This window comes from Falco peregrinus, chromosome Z, assembly GCF_023634155.1.
Source record: "Falco peregrinus isolate bFalPer1 chromosome Z, bFalPer1.pri, whole genome shotgun sequence".
Classification (NCBI taxonomy): domain Eukaryota; kingdom Metazoa; phylum Chordata; class Aves; order Falconiformes; family Falconidae; genus Falco; species Falco peregrinus.
In genome coordinates, this window is record NC_073739.1 from 22,719,382 (window position 1) to 22,741,297 (window position 21,916).

A 21,916-nucleotide genomic window follows, 5' to 3' on the forward strand; every position below is an offset into this window, starting at 1 on the left:
CCGTATCTTCCTCACACCTGTCCCCTCCTTCTACTTCCACTAATTTCTACTTCTCTTCTTTAAATTATTGCTAACTTTATTATACTCCTCATAAAGCAAGGAAAATTTGGCAAATGACTCCAAGGCCCTAACTCCAAAAAGCCATTAAGGAGGTGAAATTGCTGCCTGTGTATGCAGTTCCAGTTAGCACCACAGAAACAAAAGTGCTCCACCTGCAGCTGGGCTCAGCCTGCTGACCAGGATCTGAGAGATCTGCGGGGGTGTGCACTGAAAACCATGGATGGCACCTTCAGTGGGCAGACAAACCGCGTGGCATGGTGAAGATACCACAGGCCTCCCCATCTCCTCTATATCCTCTTCTGATAACAGTGACAGCACTCATATTTCTATCCACCCATCGTGCTCTTGCAGACCTACCTGATGTATACCGAGGGCAGAGGACACACTTGCTATCAAATTCATATATATATATATATACACACACCGATACACACACACACACACACATACATATCCACCTGGCCCATAGTCTGCTGCTGCTGCCCAGTGAACTCTCATCGGAAAAAGATTGATAGGTAATTGAGATACCAGGTTCAGATTCACTTACTTGGCATGAACTATACCATGCTGTGTCAGTATTTTCATTAAAGTTGCACATATTTAAGTGCTTTCCAGGATCAAAAAGTAAATTTTTCAATATGACAGTACACATTTTTTCACTATTTTCCTTCTTTGTTCACTTTGTTTCTTACTTTATTTTTTAATACATGAATCAGATTTCCTTGCTGGCTTACTCTTAACGATTCTCAAGGCATTTTTCCTTTTTGGTATAACGTGAATAAATGTAAAAATATTCCTATTTTCCAGCAGTGTGAATATGCACAATTTAAAAGACGTTGCTTGAGCCAGTACCTCAAATGTGCAGTTTCAACAGCCAGCATAACTCGGTGCCACCAGTAGACTGCACGAAGTTTACTTCCCAGGCTGGAGCACAGCACAGGCTTCAGCCTGAGCTGTCCAATTTCCACCGCACAAAAACCAATTCCTGAAGAAGAAGTGGGAGGACAGCCAGGGCACCTGTGCTCTCCCTTCATTGGGGTCAAGACACCAAAGGAGCCCTCCACAGGCTGCCAGTTATGCAAAGCCAATACCAACTCTTCCGTGGTCTGTGTAACTACTCTTGTATTCACAAGTATTTCTGTTTATTCTCCCTTCCACTCCTTTTAACAGGGACCTTATTCAAAAGCAAAACCTCAGTGGTATTTGGTATTGGTCACACTAATCCAACAATGTATTTGCTACTTCAGATGCTAAGTAATTACATTTTCCCTTTTAAAGTCACATACATGGTTTCATTTCATTTGTTACACTCAATCAAAAATTATCCTGGTGTATCTTCTAATTAGACCATCACCTCTATTGAAATAAAAATCAGTAAGTCTGTTCTTTTAGGATCTCAATCTTATCTTTAGCACAACAAACACTAATTAGTTACTGTAAAAGTTTCAGAAGAGTAGCTGGTTTTAAAGATTTTTATTCAAGACCTATAGTTTTTTGGTATTGCAGGTCAGGCTGGAAGATAGGTCATTATTATGTTCAGTATTTCATACTTTGTATCTTTCAGGCCCTTCATTAAAAAAAAAAAAAAGAAAAGAAATAAAAGAGTAATTTCAACATTTGACTTTCTCCCATTGCTATCTAATTTTTTTCTAAAAGTTAACATTTGTCAAAGTCATATTGATGATGTCCTTAAAAATGTAACTGGAAGTCAGACTTTAAGTATTGTTTTACCTGTCACCACACACTAGCCACCTGGCTTGTTTTTTGGTTAAGAATGCTTTCTGTCTCTGGAGGTATTTATGCCAAACTTATTACCATGAGATTCTGATTGAAGCCTTTGTGCTTCCAAAGCAGCTGCAGAATTTTTAATCATAAAAAAACAATCAAAGACATGAAGGTGAGTATCATCCATACATTTCATAAGTCTAATTTTCAATGTAATCTTGTCCTAGTTGTGAAAAAAAAAATGCTATGTGTGCAAATGATATATATTTTATATAATTTATATATTTATATCATAAAGTACTTTAGTTTTTCACCAAAGCAATGGAAAAAATTGCAATAAATAATTTTACATCTTAATCCAAACAGTGCTTTCATAAGCAAAATGACAAATGTCTCATAATTTCAGCTTCTGTGTGGTTCATTCACAGCTGTATAGAATAACATTTGCAATAATCTGGACTCCGTTTTTCTGATATTATTTTTACCTTTTTTTAATCATAACAAAATCATAAGCCTACCCACAGCTATTCAAAATAAGTCCATGTTATTAGTGAATGTGATTTCTTTCTGACAGCACAAAAATCTAACAAAAGTTTTCATGATGAAGAAATTGTTTCCTTTATACAGCTATGCTATTAGACTTATAAAAAATAGAGTAGAAAATCCTGCTCAAGCAAAATGCTTTAGGAGAGTAGCCACCAAGGATAGATGCTACTATCCTTTGCACTAGCATAAATGCAACATCAGTGTGAAGTCCGTAGATTATTAGTATTGATACTAGTATTCTCACTGCACTTCTGCAGGGCTTTTAAGTTCTTAGATTTCTGTTAGAATAAGTTTTTTTGTAATGAAATGCTGAAAAGTGTTGAAGAATTTGAGTGAACAAAATGATCTGATACCTGCATCTTCAAGTATTTGCTTCTTATTTATAAACAGTGCCTGGGAAGAATAAAAGTGTTATAACAGGGTTCTGTCCCTATTCTGCATATCCACATGGCAATATCTACTGCTTGCCCTCCTTTTCCCCTAATGAATTTATGACCACATTTTATTCTCTCTGGCATCAAAATCCAGCTCAGAAAGAGGCGCAAAGGCAAATACCCCAGAAGATGGCAGATTTGAGCTTAGCCAACAGCCTTTAAAAAAGCCTTCTGAGGCATTCCTCTGCTTTCAGCCTGTACCTTCCAACTACATCGCAAACTCTGCTTTTAAGGAGACATGCATTTGCCATCACCAGCAAAATGTGCTGGAAGTCTTTCTTCCAGTTAATCTGGAGATCAACGACCTCAACCCATTCAGATGGTTTCCTTTTTTTTTTGTTGTTTTGTTTTGTTTTGGGGTTTTTTTGTTTTGTTTTAAGCATTTTGCAAAAATTCTTAAACATTACAAAAATGGACTGATCTATTTTACTCTTTGAACATAAAATGCACCCTTATAATGGAAAATTTTACCAAAACACCTGTTCAAAAGGGGCAACCATTTGATACCATTTGGTTTCAGCCATAATTCCAATATACCTGTTTTAACAGAGGAAGATATTGGAGCTGCATTACTTATAATCAATGGCAAAAATTCAGAAGCAAGTATGTATCTTACTGTTATATACTATATATATATAATGCTCATTCTACCTTTCTCATTCACAGAGACTTCTACATAGGAGTTGATACAAGTAAAGGTGGCAGAGTCTGGAAAGCTTTTACTTCTAATTTACTGTAGATACGTGTAAATTTCCCATACATTGCCTTACTCCCTGCCTAACTTTGACCAAATGGTGCAACACAGAAAAATGAAAACCAGACATAAGTACAGTTAATAAATATATACTGAATATGCATGGACTAACAATTGCTGCATTGTATCAACAGTAACAAAAACTGTTAACAGTGAAAACTGCACTACCTAAATTCAATTAAAGCCATGGAATGCTATGGGTAGACTTATAAAAAAATAAGAGTAGAAAACTATGTTCAAGCAAAATGTTTTAGAAGGTTAGCCACCATCACATTTCATTGTGAGTAACTTAAATATAAGAAACAAAGTCAGAACTCAAGATTCGTTATTAGTACTGCTCCAATTACATATGTCTGAAGATAATAAAGATTATATGATACCTTAACATGTAATGAAAGACTGTATTGAGATTATGTCAGATTGGGATTTGCTTCTCTGTATTTCATCACACTGCTGTTGATTTTACCTAAAGAAGAAGAAAACCCTCCATTCCATCACCAGGACTGAAAGGCCATAGGGATGGCGCAAGTAAATATATATACACTATGCAAGCCAGCAAATAAATATCTCTTTATGACTGCCACAGGTTTTGGGATTAACTGCAGCAAACGGAATCTCCTACCCAATGAATAAATTCAGAAACACTCACCATGATTCCAGTGAGTAAACAGACTCCTTTCCCACAGTATGTATTAGGTACCATGTCACCATACCCAATGGATAGAAAGGTTATTGAAATCAACCACATTGCTCCGAGGAAGTTGCTAGTAACATCCTGTTGATCATGGTACCTGAAAAGAAAAAGAAAACAATTTCTTTATCATTAAAACTTTTGTTAGACTTTTGTGCTGTCAGAAAGAAATCACATTCACTAGTCATACAACCATTCTTGTACTCTACAGTTACTTCCTTTTTAAAAGTAGCTATAAGGAATTAAATAAAACTCAAATACATCAGCAGTAAAGAAACAGAAGATACAACAATAGCACCAGTAGTAGAGATACTCAGGATGGTTTATAACTCAGTATTCTGTTATTACTATTAAAATAGCAGAAACCTTTTGTTTTTTAATAGATTCTCGTCATCAGGAGTACAAGTCCTGCCAATCCTCTGCAGTGGAATAAGGCACTAGTTCACTACAGTTGCTGTTGTCTGAGGCAAATACAAAAGTCAGGAAAGGGCAAGCAGACAGCAGAGCACATCTCCATCTCCTTGGCCTACAGGCAAGTCCGTGATCAGAAAATTAAGCGTGAACTACCATGTAAATGCTGACCTGGACAACCTAACATCTCTCCTTCTACATATTCAAGATAAATAGAAAAGTATTACATTGTATTTCTTTCTATCAAAACATCTTTACCTTAAATTTGTTGTCTTAGTTTTAATATTCTAGTAGAATATGTTCATTTTCTCCTTCAAATCAAACAAGTTGAGGTGAATAATCCCATTTTCACATGACATACATACCTAATCAACTGGGAAGCCATAAAAACACCTTTTAGGACTACGACCTGTTGTCACAACTCACTTTGGAGGGGCAAAATTCCTAATAGTCTAACATAGTTGGAATTCTGCTCCTCAAACAGCGTAATTCTGCAACACTCTACTCTCTGTAGCAGCCACTGCAGCCTCAAGGTTGCAATAACCCCTGCAGCTGCTGTGAAGCCTCAGGTGAGCTATCTATGCTGCTGGATCCTCAAGGGTATTATTTTAGACAGTGCCTAAATCCATGTCTCACAGTGGGTCACAGAGGGCCATTAGGAAATTAGTTTACAAATCTGTAAGCTGCCTGCTTTCCACAACTGAAATTAATTGCTTTAGTTTCTTCCATTGTGGACCGCAGTCTCCATGACAAAGCAGGAATGCAGAGTGAGCACAAAGGCACTCTTGGAAAATTCCCTATTTTCTCACTTGCAAGATATCCACTATAAATAATTGCAAAATGTCTTCTTCAAAGTCCCACCTATGCCCTGATGGTTACAACAACCTAAAAACTCTCTGACAGCCAGAGACTACAGCAACCACTCCAAACATGTCTGTTCCACATTCCACCTGTACTCTCTCCTGTTGTCAGCATTGTCTTTCTCACATACTTCATACAAGCTTTTGAAGGTTTTTTGTTCTGCACCTAGCACAATGCAGTAAAAGCCCACATTTGGAGGTCCTAAGGATGACAGTGACACAAAAAATAACCAGAACAGCAACAACAGCAGTAAAAAAAGTAAACAGCAAACTTGATTTAACTCAAGACCACAGAGCTCTGCACAACAAAAAAAGAGATCTGACATTGCTTTTTTGCCAGTCTGCCGTAAATATGATGGATTTTAGTCTCCACTTACCAAACTTTGCAAGTAACAGCTGTGAAATATATGGATGCAGGGAGAGACATATTCATCCCATTCAGGAGGTAAGAAGAAAGCCTACGTGATCACGCAAGTCCCTACACAGTATATGTAAGTGATATGACTCATAACCTTTGAATGAGGTTCACAGAAGTGTGCTAAAGCCCCAACACATATTCTAAGGCCAGCAACTTAGTTAAATACCAGTAAATGTTCACATACATCTTTATAATACATTTCTTTAATGCCTCTCTTTGGGTTTTGAACCTGGCCATTTCTCTACTTCACACAGAAAAAAGTTTTCCAATGAAGACGAAAATGCAATGCAATGTTTTTGGGTTTTTTCTACATTTTATCCAAATGGTTACATCCTTACAAAATTTCAGCCCTACATGGTGATAATTATAGAAATCTTGATATGACTGAAAACAGAACATTCAAATACAACCCAGTAAGTCCCTGAAACACCAGTTTCACATAAAGAATGTCAAAACCTCTCTCTTAAACCTTGAGTGATACAGGGAAATGTTAATGCTGCCTTTATCCATTTATCCTCCTTCACCCATTCCAGGAAACACAAAAAACAATCCACCCATTGATCATTTAATAAAGGTGACATAGAGTTAAACTTTAAAACCCACAACAGTAGGTTTTCAGCTTTCATTGGAGACGTGGATTTTAATTAGTAAGGTCCCCTAGATGAAATATTCATTAAAGCCATTTGCATCCATATTTAGTAGCACACTTCAAGGACCTGTTCAAGTGTTTTTAACTTGTTAGCTCAGCCCTCTTGGACTTCCTGCTCTTAATATTTCACTTGGTTGTGATTTTAAGGTTATAGTTCAGCAACCAAATGGTGCACACTTAATTTAAAAATCATCATCAATACTTACGACTTTACTGTGAGAAACAAAGGACACTTTGTACCCTCTCTATGGGCTCAGCTGCTCAAGCATGGCAAAGCACACAAATTACAAGCTAATTTCATCTTTCGACAAAACCAAAAAATTCTTTCTCTCGCAACTGTACAAGGAAAGTTGCAGGATTGACTTCTCAAATTAAGAATCTGTTAAGTAAAACACAGACAATCTCAAAGCAGGGGTCACTGTCTTGGTAATCCCATCATTTCTGTGCCAGGTTTATAGGAAGGTAGATTGGTTTTGTCTTGTTTTTTTGCAACATCACTCATGATTTTTGAATCTCTGTGGTTAGTAAGTCCAGTACATGCCTACACCGTTCTGATTTTCATGAGATTAGAGTTGCGCCAGCATACGCTTCCAAGTGCTCTGCTATGCCATTAAGCACCACCATGATTTGGAATTCATGCCTGCACAAGCAAAGCCAGAGGAGTCTCTGGCTACCCTGTGCCCACAAGCAGGTAGCAAATTACTACATCTCTATCAAAACAGGAAAAGCAATTTCTTAAAAAAGTAGGAATTGCAACATCTTATTTGTACAGCCATGGGAATGCTGCAAACGAGCACTGGAGGCATTTAAATTGCTTTGTTTTGAGGAGGGGGAAAGAAATCTACTCATTGCCTTTTTGATTTGCTTTCAGAGTTACCACAGCCCTAAAGACTGAACTTCACCATTTATGCAGGGAACAGTAAAACGAACACAGCAGAAGTTAAACTTTCCATGTTTTTCCATCAGCACACCTCTAACGTGTTGCACTGAAGTCACTAGAAAACATGAGAAAAGCCATTTCCATCATTTTTCACATCGCTATTGAGATTATCTCCAGCAGACTCAATTGAAACGGACATTATAGTGAGGAGAAGTCATCCACACCAACAGCTGGAGCAAAGCTGTCTCCCACATTGTCAGTCATCACCAGCCACTACAAACATCTCCTCATTCCCGCTGGACTGTGAGAGACGGCTTGGATGTAACACACTCCAGAATTCAACTGCAGTTTTCCTAAACTGTCCTTTCATTCTGTATCTGAGAGGTCTGAAATCTGAATTTCACATATGTACCATATCTATACATGGTATAATATTGTACCATGAACAGCTCAGAAACCCAAAAGCTCAGGAAGAAAAAGAAACATAGATCTCCTTTCAGCAGTAAGTTCCACACAAAGCAAAATCCAGTCATTACAAACCAAATTAAAAAACACAAGCTCTTTTTCATTAATCTTTAGCTTGATAAAGCTTTTTATTTTTATAAATATTTTTATTTTTAAAATTTTAATCCCTACACAAATATTTATTTGAATGTTTAAAGCCCACTATTGTTAGTCAATAAAAACTTGCCCTAAAACCACAGTGAGCCACTTGAAGAGCTAGTATCTAATTGTATTAAAACTGCAGCTATAAACAGGCTGATTTTCTGAATCACATCCAGACCCACACGGCAGCAGAATAAAGGGTCATTTAGAATAGCTGTGTATTCCAATGAGGTAGGAAAGTCCTTGGCTGAAGTCACACAGGCATAAGTATTATTTATCACTTTTCCTCTCCTCTAATAAGGAACGTGCTAGCAGGCAGGCAGTGCTGCAGCTGGAACATGCTACCCACAAGGCAATCCTCATGCCACGAAATACCACTCTCCAGTTCTCACCAACCAGCACATATACATCCTGAGAATATAATTTAAAACAAAAAAAGCTGAACAATTAGATTTGTGCAAAAATAGCATGGCTCAATTCCTTCCCAAGCCAAACTGAGTGAAAGTTTTATCATTCATCTCGGGAAGACATAAATATATTCCTCAGCTGATAATAATACAGTGGCTTGCATTGTCAAAGTAATATTCTGGATTCTTTATCAAACAGCACTCCTTTTCTTCTGGTTTCAGCACTGATATTGTGATTTTCAGTACTTCTTTCCTTCAGAACTATGTTCATATTTGATGACATTTCATTTAATTGGCAAAACATCTGCTTTTTAGCTGCACAAGGTTATCACACATTGACATCTTAACACCTAAAGCACATTCATCTTAAAAAGTCATGAATAAGAAGAAATAAAGTATAACATTAAGTCTGACCACTGGCAGATTAACTTACACTTAGCAGCTTCATTTCAGTTTACCTTGCGTCCATGGACAGCCTCTGATAACTTTGCCATCTTTGGTTTTACTTTCTTGAGCAAGTCAATGAAATAACTAAAAAACGGTTGCAAACATGACCCTTTTGTAGGGAAGAAAATGGACTGCTTTTACTATAACCACCGAGAAATTCCTGGCCTGCAGTACAATGGTAATCCAGGCTGAGTTTAGTCTTGTCAAATCTTAAAAACTTTTAGACTAATAACAGCTGGAAAATGCCTCAGCCTATTAAATCAGAAACTCATCAAGATTCTGCTTGAGACACTGATTGATCTAATCAGCTATTAAAGCTCTCCCACAGTATCAGACCATTCTGCTGCCAAGTGCCTTTTTGCTCTAGTTAGATGGTAGCTACTGGCAGCTTTAAATGTGTTAATACAGTGACTGTAACAGACAGGTCTTTTTAGTCCTTCTCACTTCCTCCTGTTTAAAAGAAGAAAAAAAGGAAAACCACAACAGCACTTGGAAGGAATGGTGGGGCTGGTTCCTAGTCTTGTGAAGTCAACAGAAGAAATTTTGCCTGCTTTGATGGGTTCAGGATTAGAAAGGCACCTCGAAAAGTGCATGTCACTCCTTGTCTGTTTTCTAACATGTCTGTTCACATCCCCCAAGTATTTATGAACAGCAGCAAAAATGCTGTCACAAAAACTGCTTCATGAAAGTGCAAAACACCACAGCAAACACCTGGATTTCATATAGACAGTCTCACACCAGCAGCAGTTCAGAACTCAACCAAAAGTAATAGATGCCAGTAAGCTGTCTATGGGGTAGAGACTGGATTGCTTCTACGGGGATCAAAACATTCATGATTTTTCTATTAAGAATATGTGTGGACTATTTATGGGAAACTAATAAATTCAACAGAGAAATGCTAAATACCATTACATAAGTAGCATATGTTACCTAAGATGGATAGAAAAAATAACCTAACAGAAAACAAGAGGACAGAGGAGATAGGGAAATCAACACAAAAACAGAAGGGTGAGGTGACATGTTTTAAGAAATTTTGTCATTATCATTGAATATAAATTGCAGTTTAAACATAACATAGTTAAACAGTATGAAGACATAAAATTATTTCAACACCTAGCTGCTGTCAGGTATCTACCTTTGAATGCCTGGACAACGGGTAACCTGCTAGTAGAGAAATAAGAACGAATTGCCATTTTTTCAAAGGGTACCAAACTTTTATTTGACCTCCACCAGTGAAGGTCTTGTCTTTTTTTCCTTGTGCTGTGAAGAGCTGATCTGCTAAATCGGTACACCTGTCTGCAGCCATGGTAGATGGATTTTCCAACTTTCCAAGAGAAGACATTCAGCTACAAGCATAATCTGAAGGTATCAAAGTTGCTGAAGCTGCTTGAAAGTATTACCTGCCTTGGTTGTGGTTTTTTGTTGTTGTTGTTGTTGTTGTTGTTTGAGGCTTTTTGGGGGGGGTTGGTTGTTGTTTTGTTTTGTTTTTTTAACCTGCATTCAGTAATTTTGTAGGAGTGTTAAGGAGAATCTGTTGAATTGATTCTGCAAATACTGTGGAATTAGGAAACCTTTACATTTGTGACAGACTGCAATCCACTAAGAGGAACAGCGGCAAAGATAGGAGTGCTCAGTATCAGTGTACAAAAAAGTAATGCTGTGAATAAAGTGGTAACTACGGCTTTAGAAGGTCTTAGACTATATAAAAACACTAATGTGTCTTATAAAAGTTTTTAGAGCATTCGTTCAAGGTAAAATTTTTCTTGCCTCCATTAAGAAACACACCCACCCACTCCCAAACCCCACTATAGGGGTTTATCCCCCAATATAATCATATTCTTACTCCCACTGTTCTTTTCAGCAGTTTCAAGCTATTTTGTTCCTGCAGTGGCATAAATGAAGTAAAACCTTATCTTCACCGAGGTCAGTGGCAAAGATCCCATTGACTTCAGTGGGACCAGTATTTCTTTTTTTTTTTTTTGCTAGTTTCCACTGATCATTCATTAAAATTACTTCTTTTAGTGTTTCCATGCTTCTCCATTTCAGAACTCTTACTTTGCCTTTGTCTTCAACTCACACTTCAGATGCCAATAAAGCTTTGTTGCTATGAGTATCATTATTTATATCAAGAAACAGCCTAATAAAACTGCTAAGTTAATTAAACTAAAAAAATGTAAAAATTTATGTTTCACCTCATCAAAATTTAGAAGCATAATAATGAAATTACATGCTTTTTAGGGGATTTAAATTTACCCATAGCATATGTTTACTTCCAACATGGTTGCCGTGACTCAGTAGAATAACAAATAACACTGAAAACCTTGGAAAGCTGCACCCAAAGTCATAGAGACCTGAATGAGCTCTGCCTGCAGCTGGGGTTTTTAAACATATATCCTGACTGCTTTGAAAAACATTCAGGCTCATTGTGGCTAAACATGGCTTATTTTAATAAAAAAGATGCACAACAGAAATAGAAAAGCAAGTTAAGGCCAGTAGGAATACCCTTCTGTCTCTCAGAGGTGAAAGCTGGGACTAACAGCAGCTGCTGTCATGAAGGTTACCTGATTCTTCCTGTTTCAGAAAATTTTTATTAATTAGCCTTTGTGCAAAATTTTGCTCAATGTTAACTATTTGGACTAATACATTTTACTATATTAGAAAATCTTTTGGATAGATTCAGCTTCTTCATGCTGTAGAGCAGGCTCAGGGATTCAGCTTTTCCCAGCTCTATTCAAATTTGTTTACATTTGATGTTAATCTGTCTCCAACAAAAAACAGATTTCAAGTTTCACAAGGCTGCCTTCAGATTTTAAAAATTCAGCTCTCTAGCCTTTTCCGACTCCTATATACATGCCCAGACCATGCAGAGAAACTAAGCATGCCTCATATCACTCAGGCACTGAGGCAAACTCAGGCTCTAACAGCTGTTAGCCGCTGGATCCAGAGTAACAATTGGCACTGAAAGAGTAATGTCTGGAACAATCTTTATTCATGAACCCTGATGCATGTATTACAATGTGCTCCCTAATTTCATAATCATACGCTACTTTTTAGTTTTCACAAAAACACACTAGTACAGTTTTCAATGCAAAGCACAGCTCTGCTCCAGGGATGGACAACCATACCACAAAATACTTCATTATCATACAATTTTCTGCCTCATTTTTGGGGAACAAAAAATCAAGTTTTCATTTTTCATAGCTCTCTGACAGGCTCCCTGCAGGAAGTTAGCCATCTTTGTTACATATTACCATCATTTTGGTGGTCTTCACCTCCTGAGCTTTCAGCTCCATACTTCACAGTTTGATTAGCCCAGACAGTCAAAGCTCTGACTAAAACCCAATGAACTCTAAGTCCTCTATAATGGCACATATATATAAAAATAAACCTCTTAAATTAGCCACCCAAAAGTTGCATAAGACTAGAAGTCTTCACTACCAAAAATGAGTGGCACGTCCCAAAGAAGGAAAATAGCCTTTTAAATCAATGCTTCAGTATTCATACATGAAGCAACAGAGATTAAAAAATTCTTAGGGAACAAGTAACTGATCAGCTTACCACAAGGCACATGAAAAAAGAGATGTTGATACCCTTTTTTTACTTTAGCAGCTTAATGATGAGACCATTCATGATGGGGAGCAAACTTGCATTAAGTCTCTTCTCAAGCACAGGCCTGATTCACATCAACATCTGCACCTCACTGCCCTATCTGTTAGGACAGAGACTGTGAAAGTATCTCAGAATATCTTTTTGAAGCTATTTCAACTTTAAATTGAATTCAGGATGGAGAAAGCATGGTTCTTTAATCTAGTGGAGACAAGTATTGCCTACAAGGTTTAGGACAGGAGCTGGAGAAGGGAACATGTCCATTCCAATCCCCAAGAAATCACTCTTTTGAGTAAAAAATAGCTCTGCTTTCAAAGCAAAATTCAACAAGTAATCTGGAAAGTACTGAGACCACAAACACATTGACTAATAAAAATAAACCCCAAAACATCCCAAGAGCTGCTCTTTCTGCAGTTCTGTGGATCACCTTTACCAAATGAAGATTAGTAAAAGAAGCTACTATAAATGCACAGTTTAAAAATATTATAACATGTTAATACAATAGAAACACACTGAAGTGACATAAGCAAGTTTGAGGGGAAAAATATTTTATTATTATACCTTGTTTTAAAATATATATGCGCATGTGTATTTACTGTCCACGGCCATTTTTTTTACACAGCATAATGTTTGAAATTTACAATATAGTAAGACTGAATCTTCAAAGTCTGTAAAACAGCATTGGTTAAAGCTGTGTTAGAAATACGAATCATTCAAAATCAAGAGTTTCTTAATGAGCTCTACTGTGAATAACTCATTATATGCACTAGCAACCAATTTCCTTCTAAAATTTTCCTTTATCTTGTGTTTTGCATTTTCTCTGGAGACACGCTGCTACCATTTTGCGCACAAGCCCCCCTCAGAAGGAGGAAAGGTTGGTATTTTATTCTTATTTTGAGTTCATCAGAGTCAACTGATGTCTAAAGAATCTGAAGTAATTTGCTGAAGAAAAACTTCAGAAACAGAGGTTTTAGAAATTAGAAATGGAATTAATCATTATGCTCTTAAGGTTAAGCCCACCATTTTTTCCTGACATAAACCAGCAGAACTAGATAAAAGTTAGCCATTCTTTGCTGCTGCATGTGGGAACAGGAGGGAGAAAAGAGGAGGAGGGGAAATTACACAGCAAAGACGATGCTGAATTGTCAGGGAAGACCTTCTGATAAACTAAACACTCTGAAGGTATTTTTCTCTCATGGAATAAATTTATCATCATGGAAATGACTGGTTTTTAAAGGCTTGGTTTTCTACAGCAGAAGCTGAATGCATTGCCTTCCATAAAAAGGAAGTACAAGTTCACAGTCATAAGGTCTGTTTTGTTTTGGTCCAAACTTCATGAGAATATCAACAATTTTACCAAAACCTGCTTTTTCTCTAATGTAATGAACACTGGAAAGTTAAAAAAAAAAAAAGGGGGGGGGGGGCGGGGAAGCCAATTTCATTTTCCTTAGAAGTAAGAAACAAAATAACTTACAGATTCATCAAAATATATGTTCCAGATAAACTGGAGAATAAAACTGTTTTAAATAGCACAGCACCTGACAAGTAACCATGTTACAAAATCAAGGCAGAAGTTTTTTTCAACTAACTTTGGATCAGTGTGGAAGCCTGTGGTCAGTGCAAAAAATTTCATTGACTGTCTCAGATTTGGGACTAGGTTCACACCCTGTATCACGAACACTAGTGGACCCATACGCTTAACGTAAATCAAGCAAAAATTGACTTACTCCTTGAATATATTTTAATTTTCTTTATGAAAAGGGAAGGCTATATTGAGTTTAGCTCCTGTAAGTCACACTGCTTGAAACTGCACAGATTTTACCGAGTATTTATAAAGACAATTCCAAACCCAAAGTCTGTGTACTTTTGAGAGTCATCTGAAAGCTGTGCCAGACTTCACTAGCAGTTCGTTAGTGATGTACTGGGGACATTTAGTACTTTTAATGTTATGAAACATAAAGGAGTATAAAAACATAACTATATATTGCTATATGCAAACAAAACAAGGAAAGCACTTGTAACCTAAATATTTCCCACTTATATTTTTAAGTATGAAACTTCAGCATGAGGTCATCAATATTTTTAAAAAAAGTGGTCTGCCTTTTTTAATTCTGTTCTTTTCAGCAAACTGATCAGAAGCTATGAAAATACTTCAGGGCAAATTTTTGTCATTAGAGACGTTCATTTACTAGGAATCAAGAAAGGGTATCTACACAGAAGACAAATTTTTGTGTCTGTCTGGTGCCATATGGAGTGAGTGGAGTGAGTGCATGTGTGGATCAGCTTTGGGATGGATTTCTGCCACAAGCCTCTCAAGGCAAATGCACGTTGAGAGAATACCATTGTTTCAGTCAGGCTATCAGATATGTAATACAGCTGTACACAGTGTTTAATTCTGGTGATGATAATAAAGGAACACCATCCTCATTTGCTTATACAGACCTCTGCAGTGCCAGATTTGAAGACAGAAGTATTGCTCAGCAATTGCACCCAACAAAAAAATGCCTAACAGACCTTCACCATAGTATGTTAAAAATGCCAGATGCAGTTATGGTTGTCTTCGCTCTGTTTTACGCCTTGGCATGTTGCTGCTAAATTCTGTTATACTGGAGGTGTGAGATTATAAGAAGTCTGATCCTTCTACCGTCTTCCCTACTTTGTTATTAAAAAAAAAAAAAAAAAAAAAAAAGGCTTTTTTGTTCAGCTAATTTTGCACTTTCAAGTTCATGTGTTGTTTGCTTTCAGGACAGAATCAACTTCTGAAGGGATCCATCCTCATTTTAATGACAAACATTTACCAAAAAAAGAAAAGAAGAAGAAAAAAAAAGACCTTGCAGTACTTTCTGTAAAAACCATGCACATGACAGTTTTTTATGCTGCCAAATTCTTTTTAACAAGACCATGTTGTTGCCTGATGTCTTGACCTTCATTCAAGACTTTTCATTTGTGTTGATTTCAGTGAAGAACTGAAGAAAGGAATGAAATTCTATGCTCTGGAGGAACTTCAGCCCGTGACTTTTTCAGCAAGAAAGAGCAGTCACATATTGTCATTCTGTGTTGTGCTGGAGGGGAGAAGTCTGGATGGAGTAGCAAATGAGCTTACTTTTTGCACTATATATGCATAAAGCATTTGCCTTGCAGTTTTGATGTTGAACATGGAAAAATCCTTTAATAAAACAGAAAATATCTAACGCCTATTGATTGCTCTGTTGGTAACTTCTGTGCAAATCATACAGTAGCTGTGTGGAGTATCTATGTGACTTTCATACTAAACTCTTTGGTCAGGATTTAGGCAGGCAAGCACAAAATGCTTACCTAAGGATGTACATACAGGATGGGAACATGTGAATTTGGCCATGCTGTCAGTATCAAGTCACTACTGGCTTGATACAAAAACTAGATTTAATTTTCCCTTTTTCAGACTCTGGAATGGTTCATAAAGGCTGTCAAGATAATACATATTAAATTGCAACAAAGGGTACAAGCAGGAAGATGAAATGTTAAACAGACTTGAAATCTAATTTGCCGTGCTTTCTTGATCCTATAAATGGGACAAACACAGGGAAGTGTATACGCATGAGCAGCTCTAGTTCTTGCAAGAAGAATACTGCCCCTAGGGAGATATTAATCCTTCTCTTTTCACTTGCTTGGCAGAACTGACCCTTTGCAAGATTTTACATATACAACAGAAACTGAATCCAATTGAAAAAAATTAAAAAGTTGCAGGTATTGTAGAGCTCCAAACTTGACTGCAGAGCTACAATTTTTCTGGTATCTTAACTGTTTCAGCTGTCCTGCTTCATGAAAAGTATCTGAGATTTTAATTTGAAAGCACCATAAAGGACAATCAAAAAAGACTTTTTTTTTTTTTCTTTTGGGGAGGGTGTGTGTTGCCCCTCATTTTGATTGAGTAATGACCATCAGCTTACAGGTCAAAGACACCATATTCTATTAGCAAAAGTCCATGACATTAAGGAATAAACAAGTCACAGATACTCAACAGAAGATGTTTGGTTTGGTAGAAGAAGAAGAGGACTATACGCTGAACTGAAGAAGCATGTGTCATTCTGCTAGAGCTGGGACCACTTTATATCTAAGCTATATTTCTGCAGTTAAAAAACATTAATTGTAAAAATTTATAAACAACGCATATTTAACATAGACTGAAAACTTTTCCTATAAGAGTTAACTACATTTGAGCGTTACCTTTTATAGAACTCAAGAAAAGATGTGACCAAATGTAAAACTTCAATCTTTAGAAGATAAAAAAAATCTTGGGTTTCTCTGGATTGCAACTTTTGAGTTCAAGAAATTTAGTCATGAATCCTTCCAAGAGGCAGAGGACAAAGATGTCCAACTATATGGATTAAAAATCCCTAGAAAATACATGAGATCTACAGTCCTGCTTCTCTGTGCCACTTAGCTTCAGTCAATCTCTCCTTTAGGTTCAGGAGTTGTGACTGAATAGAAGTAGGTGTGGAGCTGCAGTACAGACACAGAGCATTCTGCTGGGGGTAGCATATGTTTTCTCCATCTCTTTCCTCAAAGCATGAGAAAGCAAAATGTAAGCATACAGAATTAACAGCATTTCCTCTGCTTTCACACACACACACACACACCCCCTCCTTGCTCCTCAGAATGGGTATAGCTAGACTGCATCTCTACCTGTACAGTAATTTTAAAAAATGTAAAAGCATTAGCACTGCAATCACAGTTTAATAGGACTTCTTGCTGAGTAAGTTCAAACCATTTTGTTATTCAGTATAAGGACACCACACCAAACAATAACAGTAAACATAATTCTCTGCATGGAATAGACACAATGAGCTTAACTGACTTTGTTCAAGGTCACACCAGAGCTGCAGGATGGATTCTCTATTTCGTGCTTTAACAAACAGAACATCTTCTGTATCATTAAACAATAGCATTTTTTACTAAAATTGTCCACTTTTAAAGACTTTTGTGAATTTATAGATTATTTGTATACATTTAGCGTATTTTTGTTGGTATACTGAAACCCTTCCTTCAAGGTTCTATACTACCAACAACACTACTGCCGGTTACCTGAATAACAGCAAAGCCTTAGGGCTGATCCTATTAAAACCATGCTAACATTATTTTAGTCTAAATTTTTATTTTCCTTTGAAAGAAAGAGAAAATTAACTGATAGAATGTGTAGCTCCTGGTGCATATTGTTGCACTTCCAGCAGAACATCAGGCCATAGCATCTGCTTCTTGGCTGATTATCTGTGCTAGATCTAAGATCTCATTTTCCAAAAATCAAGAGAAATCATACTGCTTGCCATCAGAAATATAACCACTGAAGCACAACAGTGTCCTGCTGTGGCACACTGATTGCGTCAGCTGGTTTTCTGCCTCCCAGCACACAAAGAGCAAGGAAGGCAACTGATGTGATCTGCTTGCAAGGAGATTCAACTGTTTGAGCAAATGCCACTCTAAAAGCCGTATTAGTAAGAACTATCACACACAACTTCTATTAAATGCTGGTAGGCTTGGAAAAGAAAGAAAATTAGTGCTGCAAGTATCACTGAGAGCTGACAAACATCTTTGGTGTTACATTAACTAAATAACATAATTAAATTAACATATAATTTGCTTTTGAATACCTTGGAAATACTGTGAAAGACTGCAATTTAACACCAAAGTTTAAACAGTTGCGGTTTCAATTTTAGAAGCTCATTACTCTGAAGGTGTATGACGATCCTCTGAAAAGATGAATGATTAAAAACAAAGTCAAAGGAAAAGACATTTGGGCATGAATACTGGTTCTGAAATCTCACTGTTCCATTTCAGGCAATGTTGCATCTCTGTGATTTCAGATTGTGGGAAGGTTTTCAGGTTGCATCTATCGCATTCTTTAAAGTATAAAATAATAGACCACCTTTAACTCAAGGAATTAGAACATCAAGTATATTCTGTCTGAAACTCAATGAAGAGATAAATAATTTTTATTAGAAGACTATTACCATTTGCAAAGTTGTTTTCCACATACGCTATTGCATGCCTGGAAATGTGCAGTCCATTCGCTGGATTGACACTAAGGTCATAAAGGAAAACATTCTGGACAATTCTCAGGTCAAACCAATTAAATTAAGTGTCTACACAACTGATAAATCTAGGCTATTCAGTAACAACAATGAACTCGGTGGCTGAAGGAGATGTGACAAAGATTAACTGCATCCCTCTGCAACTACCAAAAGCAAGCCTGAAGCAATGAATTGATGGTGCACTTGCCAAATAGCACCCGCCTCAGAGTAACCTCAGCATCCTCCTACCACCACGCCACTGCAAACCCAGCAGCTGGTGTGCAATGTTTTATAAACCTGTGTTTAATTTTCCCTCTCAGATGTACCATAGCCAAATACTTAATCCAAAACAAAGCCATTGACCCTTCTGACATGACTGATTATTAACCAAAATACCTTCCATGGTCTTCCATATTCTCCTCTAGAGCTGGATCAAGGGAGCAGCTTTTCCCCTTTAGATCTCATGTCCTGTATATATCCCATACCTACCAGAGGTGGCAGCAGTAGAAAACAAGGCAAAAACAAAAATACACAGCCAAAATTCTCCTCTCCCTTCAAACAGCATCAAGCTGTAATGAGACTAAAATATTTTTTCTTCCTTTTACATTAAATTCTTCCATTTAAAATTTAAACAACAGCTAGGGCAACAGTGTCTTTTGACTCCTTCTTTCTTTGTTTCATTTCAGAAACATCCAGACAACATGAGACAGCTAATAGGCAGTAAACTAACAGCAGAAAAGCATTACTGGCTTGTAGTTGTTTTTGCAAAAAAAGACAAGGTGCTTCTACTAGGTTTTTTTATATTACTGTCTCTCATGTTTGTGAAAAAGATCATGGACTTTAAAGATAATAATTAGGGACTGCTTTAAGTCTTATAAAAAAAATGACACTTCCATATTACAGAACTGTTAACTCCTAGATAACTTAGAACGAGTTATTTAATCAGTACCTGTTCCTGAACACAGATTTTCATGGCTTAAGCTGACTTAGTTTATGAGAGCATGAGATCACCAGATTACAGATTGAATCTGCATAGGCTTTGACAGCTCAGTCCGAAACTTTTAAAGATTTTTAGTCACATCTCTACTTAACTGTTTGCTCTACTGTGCAATGACCAGAAGAACATTATTTTGAAACTGTGTCCTTTATAACTTTGTTGGGTCTGCTATTGATCCTAAGAAAGAAACACCCAACCAAAGATACAAGAAATAAAATTGAAGTTCAGCTACTCTGCTCCAGCAGCAGGATGCAAATGTTTTTCTACAAATGAAGAATGTGTTCCAAAGTGGATATACATAAGCCTTAGGACATAATCACTGATTTTTCCTCTAATTTGAAAAAACAACACCTCCTCTGCTTGACAAGGACAGTTGGTAGCTCAAGGATTAAGAGGCAAAACCCCAACATGGAAAGGTATAAAGTCCTAAAACAAAAAAACAGAAGGCAAGTCAGACTGGTTGGTCTGGTTGGAGCCAGGGAGGATCATCCATCCATCAATGCGAGCAGCTTGGCAAGAGGTGGTAATGCAGCAGCACAAATGACTGTCTCTGGGAGCTGTGGAGGCCAGACCTTCACCACCTCTCTCACAACTGCCAGGCCAGGAAAGGGTCTTTTGGTGTCTTACTGTGCTGGTGAGTGTCCTAATGTTTAGTCTAGTAGCTCATGAAATTCCAGCTAGCTTTTGGGTGCCTTAGGAAGTAATAATTGCCTTGCACTTTCCAGCTGTGCATACCCTGCTAGCAGAGGCTCTCTGCACCTGCTGAAGATGCCCAAATATGTCCCAAAAGAAGGGTCACAGCATTATAGGCAAGGAAATGAAAGCACAGCTGTAGTAAGCGAAAACACCTGGACTGCAGAGATGGCTCCAGAAAAGCTAGTTTTTAGTATACTAATCTTATACAAAATCCTGATCTTTGACAGAATATGTTCATTTGTTCAGCCCACACAACTCTCAACTCCTAGGTTTTTAAAACCTTTCTGCTTTGTACTCCAAAGTTGCCTACAACTCGAAGTGTTTTTAACACAGTCTGTCCAACGAGACCTAACAACTGCTATGTAACCACACTGGTATCTACGCCAGTGTACAAATATTGACAATACTCTTTAACATTATCCCATTCTGCTTTTTTATGCCATCATAACAAAATAAAACTGGTGAACAATACACCATTGCACTCAAAACTGGAACAGGACCTTGCAGTCCTGGCATACCCACAATGTGAATTTTATTAGTTTATATTAAGTGAATCATTTGTTTACACTTCTAGGTGATCAAGATTACCACAGAAAACTACATTAACATTAATATTAATAAAAATCTTCTGCCCTGCAGCCACATCTTTACTCATTCTGTCATTTCTTGTATTATAATGTATATGTATATATCTTGTATATGTATTATAATACATTTTATTACAATGTTTTTATTCTTTCAAAGACAGCATACACAGGTTTTTACTGCTATTTTTGACATATATGTTTTTGACTCTTCTGCAAGTCAGTGTTATTTGTAAGTATTTAATAAATGAATGGAATAAATAAATCTTTTAGAAACAACAACAACAAAAAAACCCAAACAACTGTTTTATTCATAGTTATTGCTAGATGTCCTTCTCCCTTTCCATTTCTGTCTCACACAAACATGCACTGAGACAGATATTCCGAGGTGATGATACTGTTTCTGCTCTTATCCTATTCAGGTAGCTGCTACTCTAGGACATGTGGAGTATTTTCTACCTTCATTGCACCTTCTCAGCAATCAGGGACTGGTGTCTTTTGCTGTTAAGCTTGGCACCAGAAGATACAGTTAAGCACTGTGCCACAGATGCCATAAATGAAAGTATAGCCCGGTTTAGTGCCGGGCCATTACAAAACAACCTGACGTATGTTTGCAGCACACTGCTACACACAGTGCTTGCACCCACGTAATAGGAGTACAGTTGACCAACCTGACTAGCTTTTAAGGTCCCACTGCAGGACTGGCATGAACATAGCTTGCCCTCTTCAAGTGAGGCTACAGAGACTCTCTCCTCAGCCTTCTCCTCTTTGGGAAGCCAGTCTCTGCAGGGAAAACAAGCCAGCTAGCAGGGTGTTACTCCTGCCTAGGCAGCGTTCCCCACGCAAGCTGTCAGCACAGGTGGCATCAATCACAACTGAACAGTTTGTCTTAAACTGCTGTATCAACACGTGAAAGCATTCACCTTCATCTGAACATCACCGGTTTTCAGAAGTGTTTAGCTCCCTTTTCTTCTACCTGGAAATAATTGCTTTTATTAGTACTGCAACATCATGTATGTAAGTGTTATTCTCAGACATGGCTGTGCTAAGCAGTGTACAAACACAGAACAAAGTCAACCCCGATCCAGAAGCTTGCAG

At 37.3% G+C, this 21,916-nt stretch overlaps 1 protein-coding gene across 1 annotated transcript in view; it reads right to left on the reverse strand.

Moving 5' to 3' along the window:
- KCNN2 (potassium calcium-activated channel subfamily N member 2) overlaps window positions 1–21,916 on the reverse strand; it is a 78,817-nt gene that overhangs the window by 21,025 nt on the left and 35,876 nt on the right. Inside the window, exon 5 of the mRNA XM_055791484.1 lies at window positions 4,169–4,310. Within this exon, the coding sequence (XP_055647459.1) occupies window positions 4,169–4,310 (142 nt within the window). The remainder of the gene's footprint in view (window positions 1–4,168; window positions 4,311–21,916) is intronic.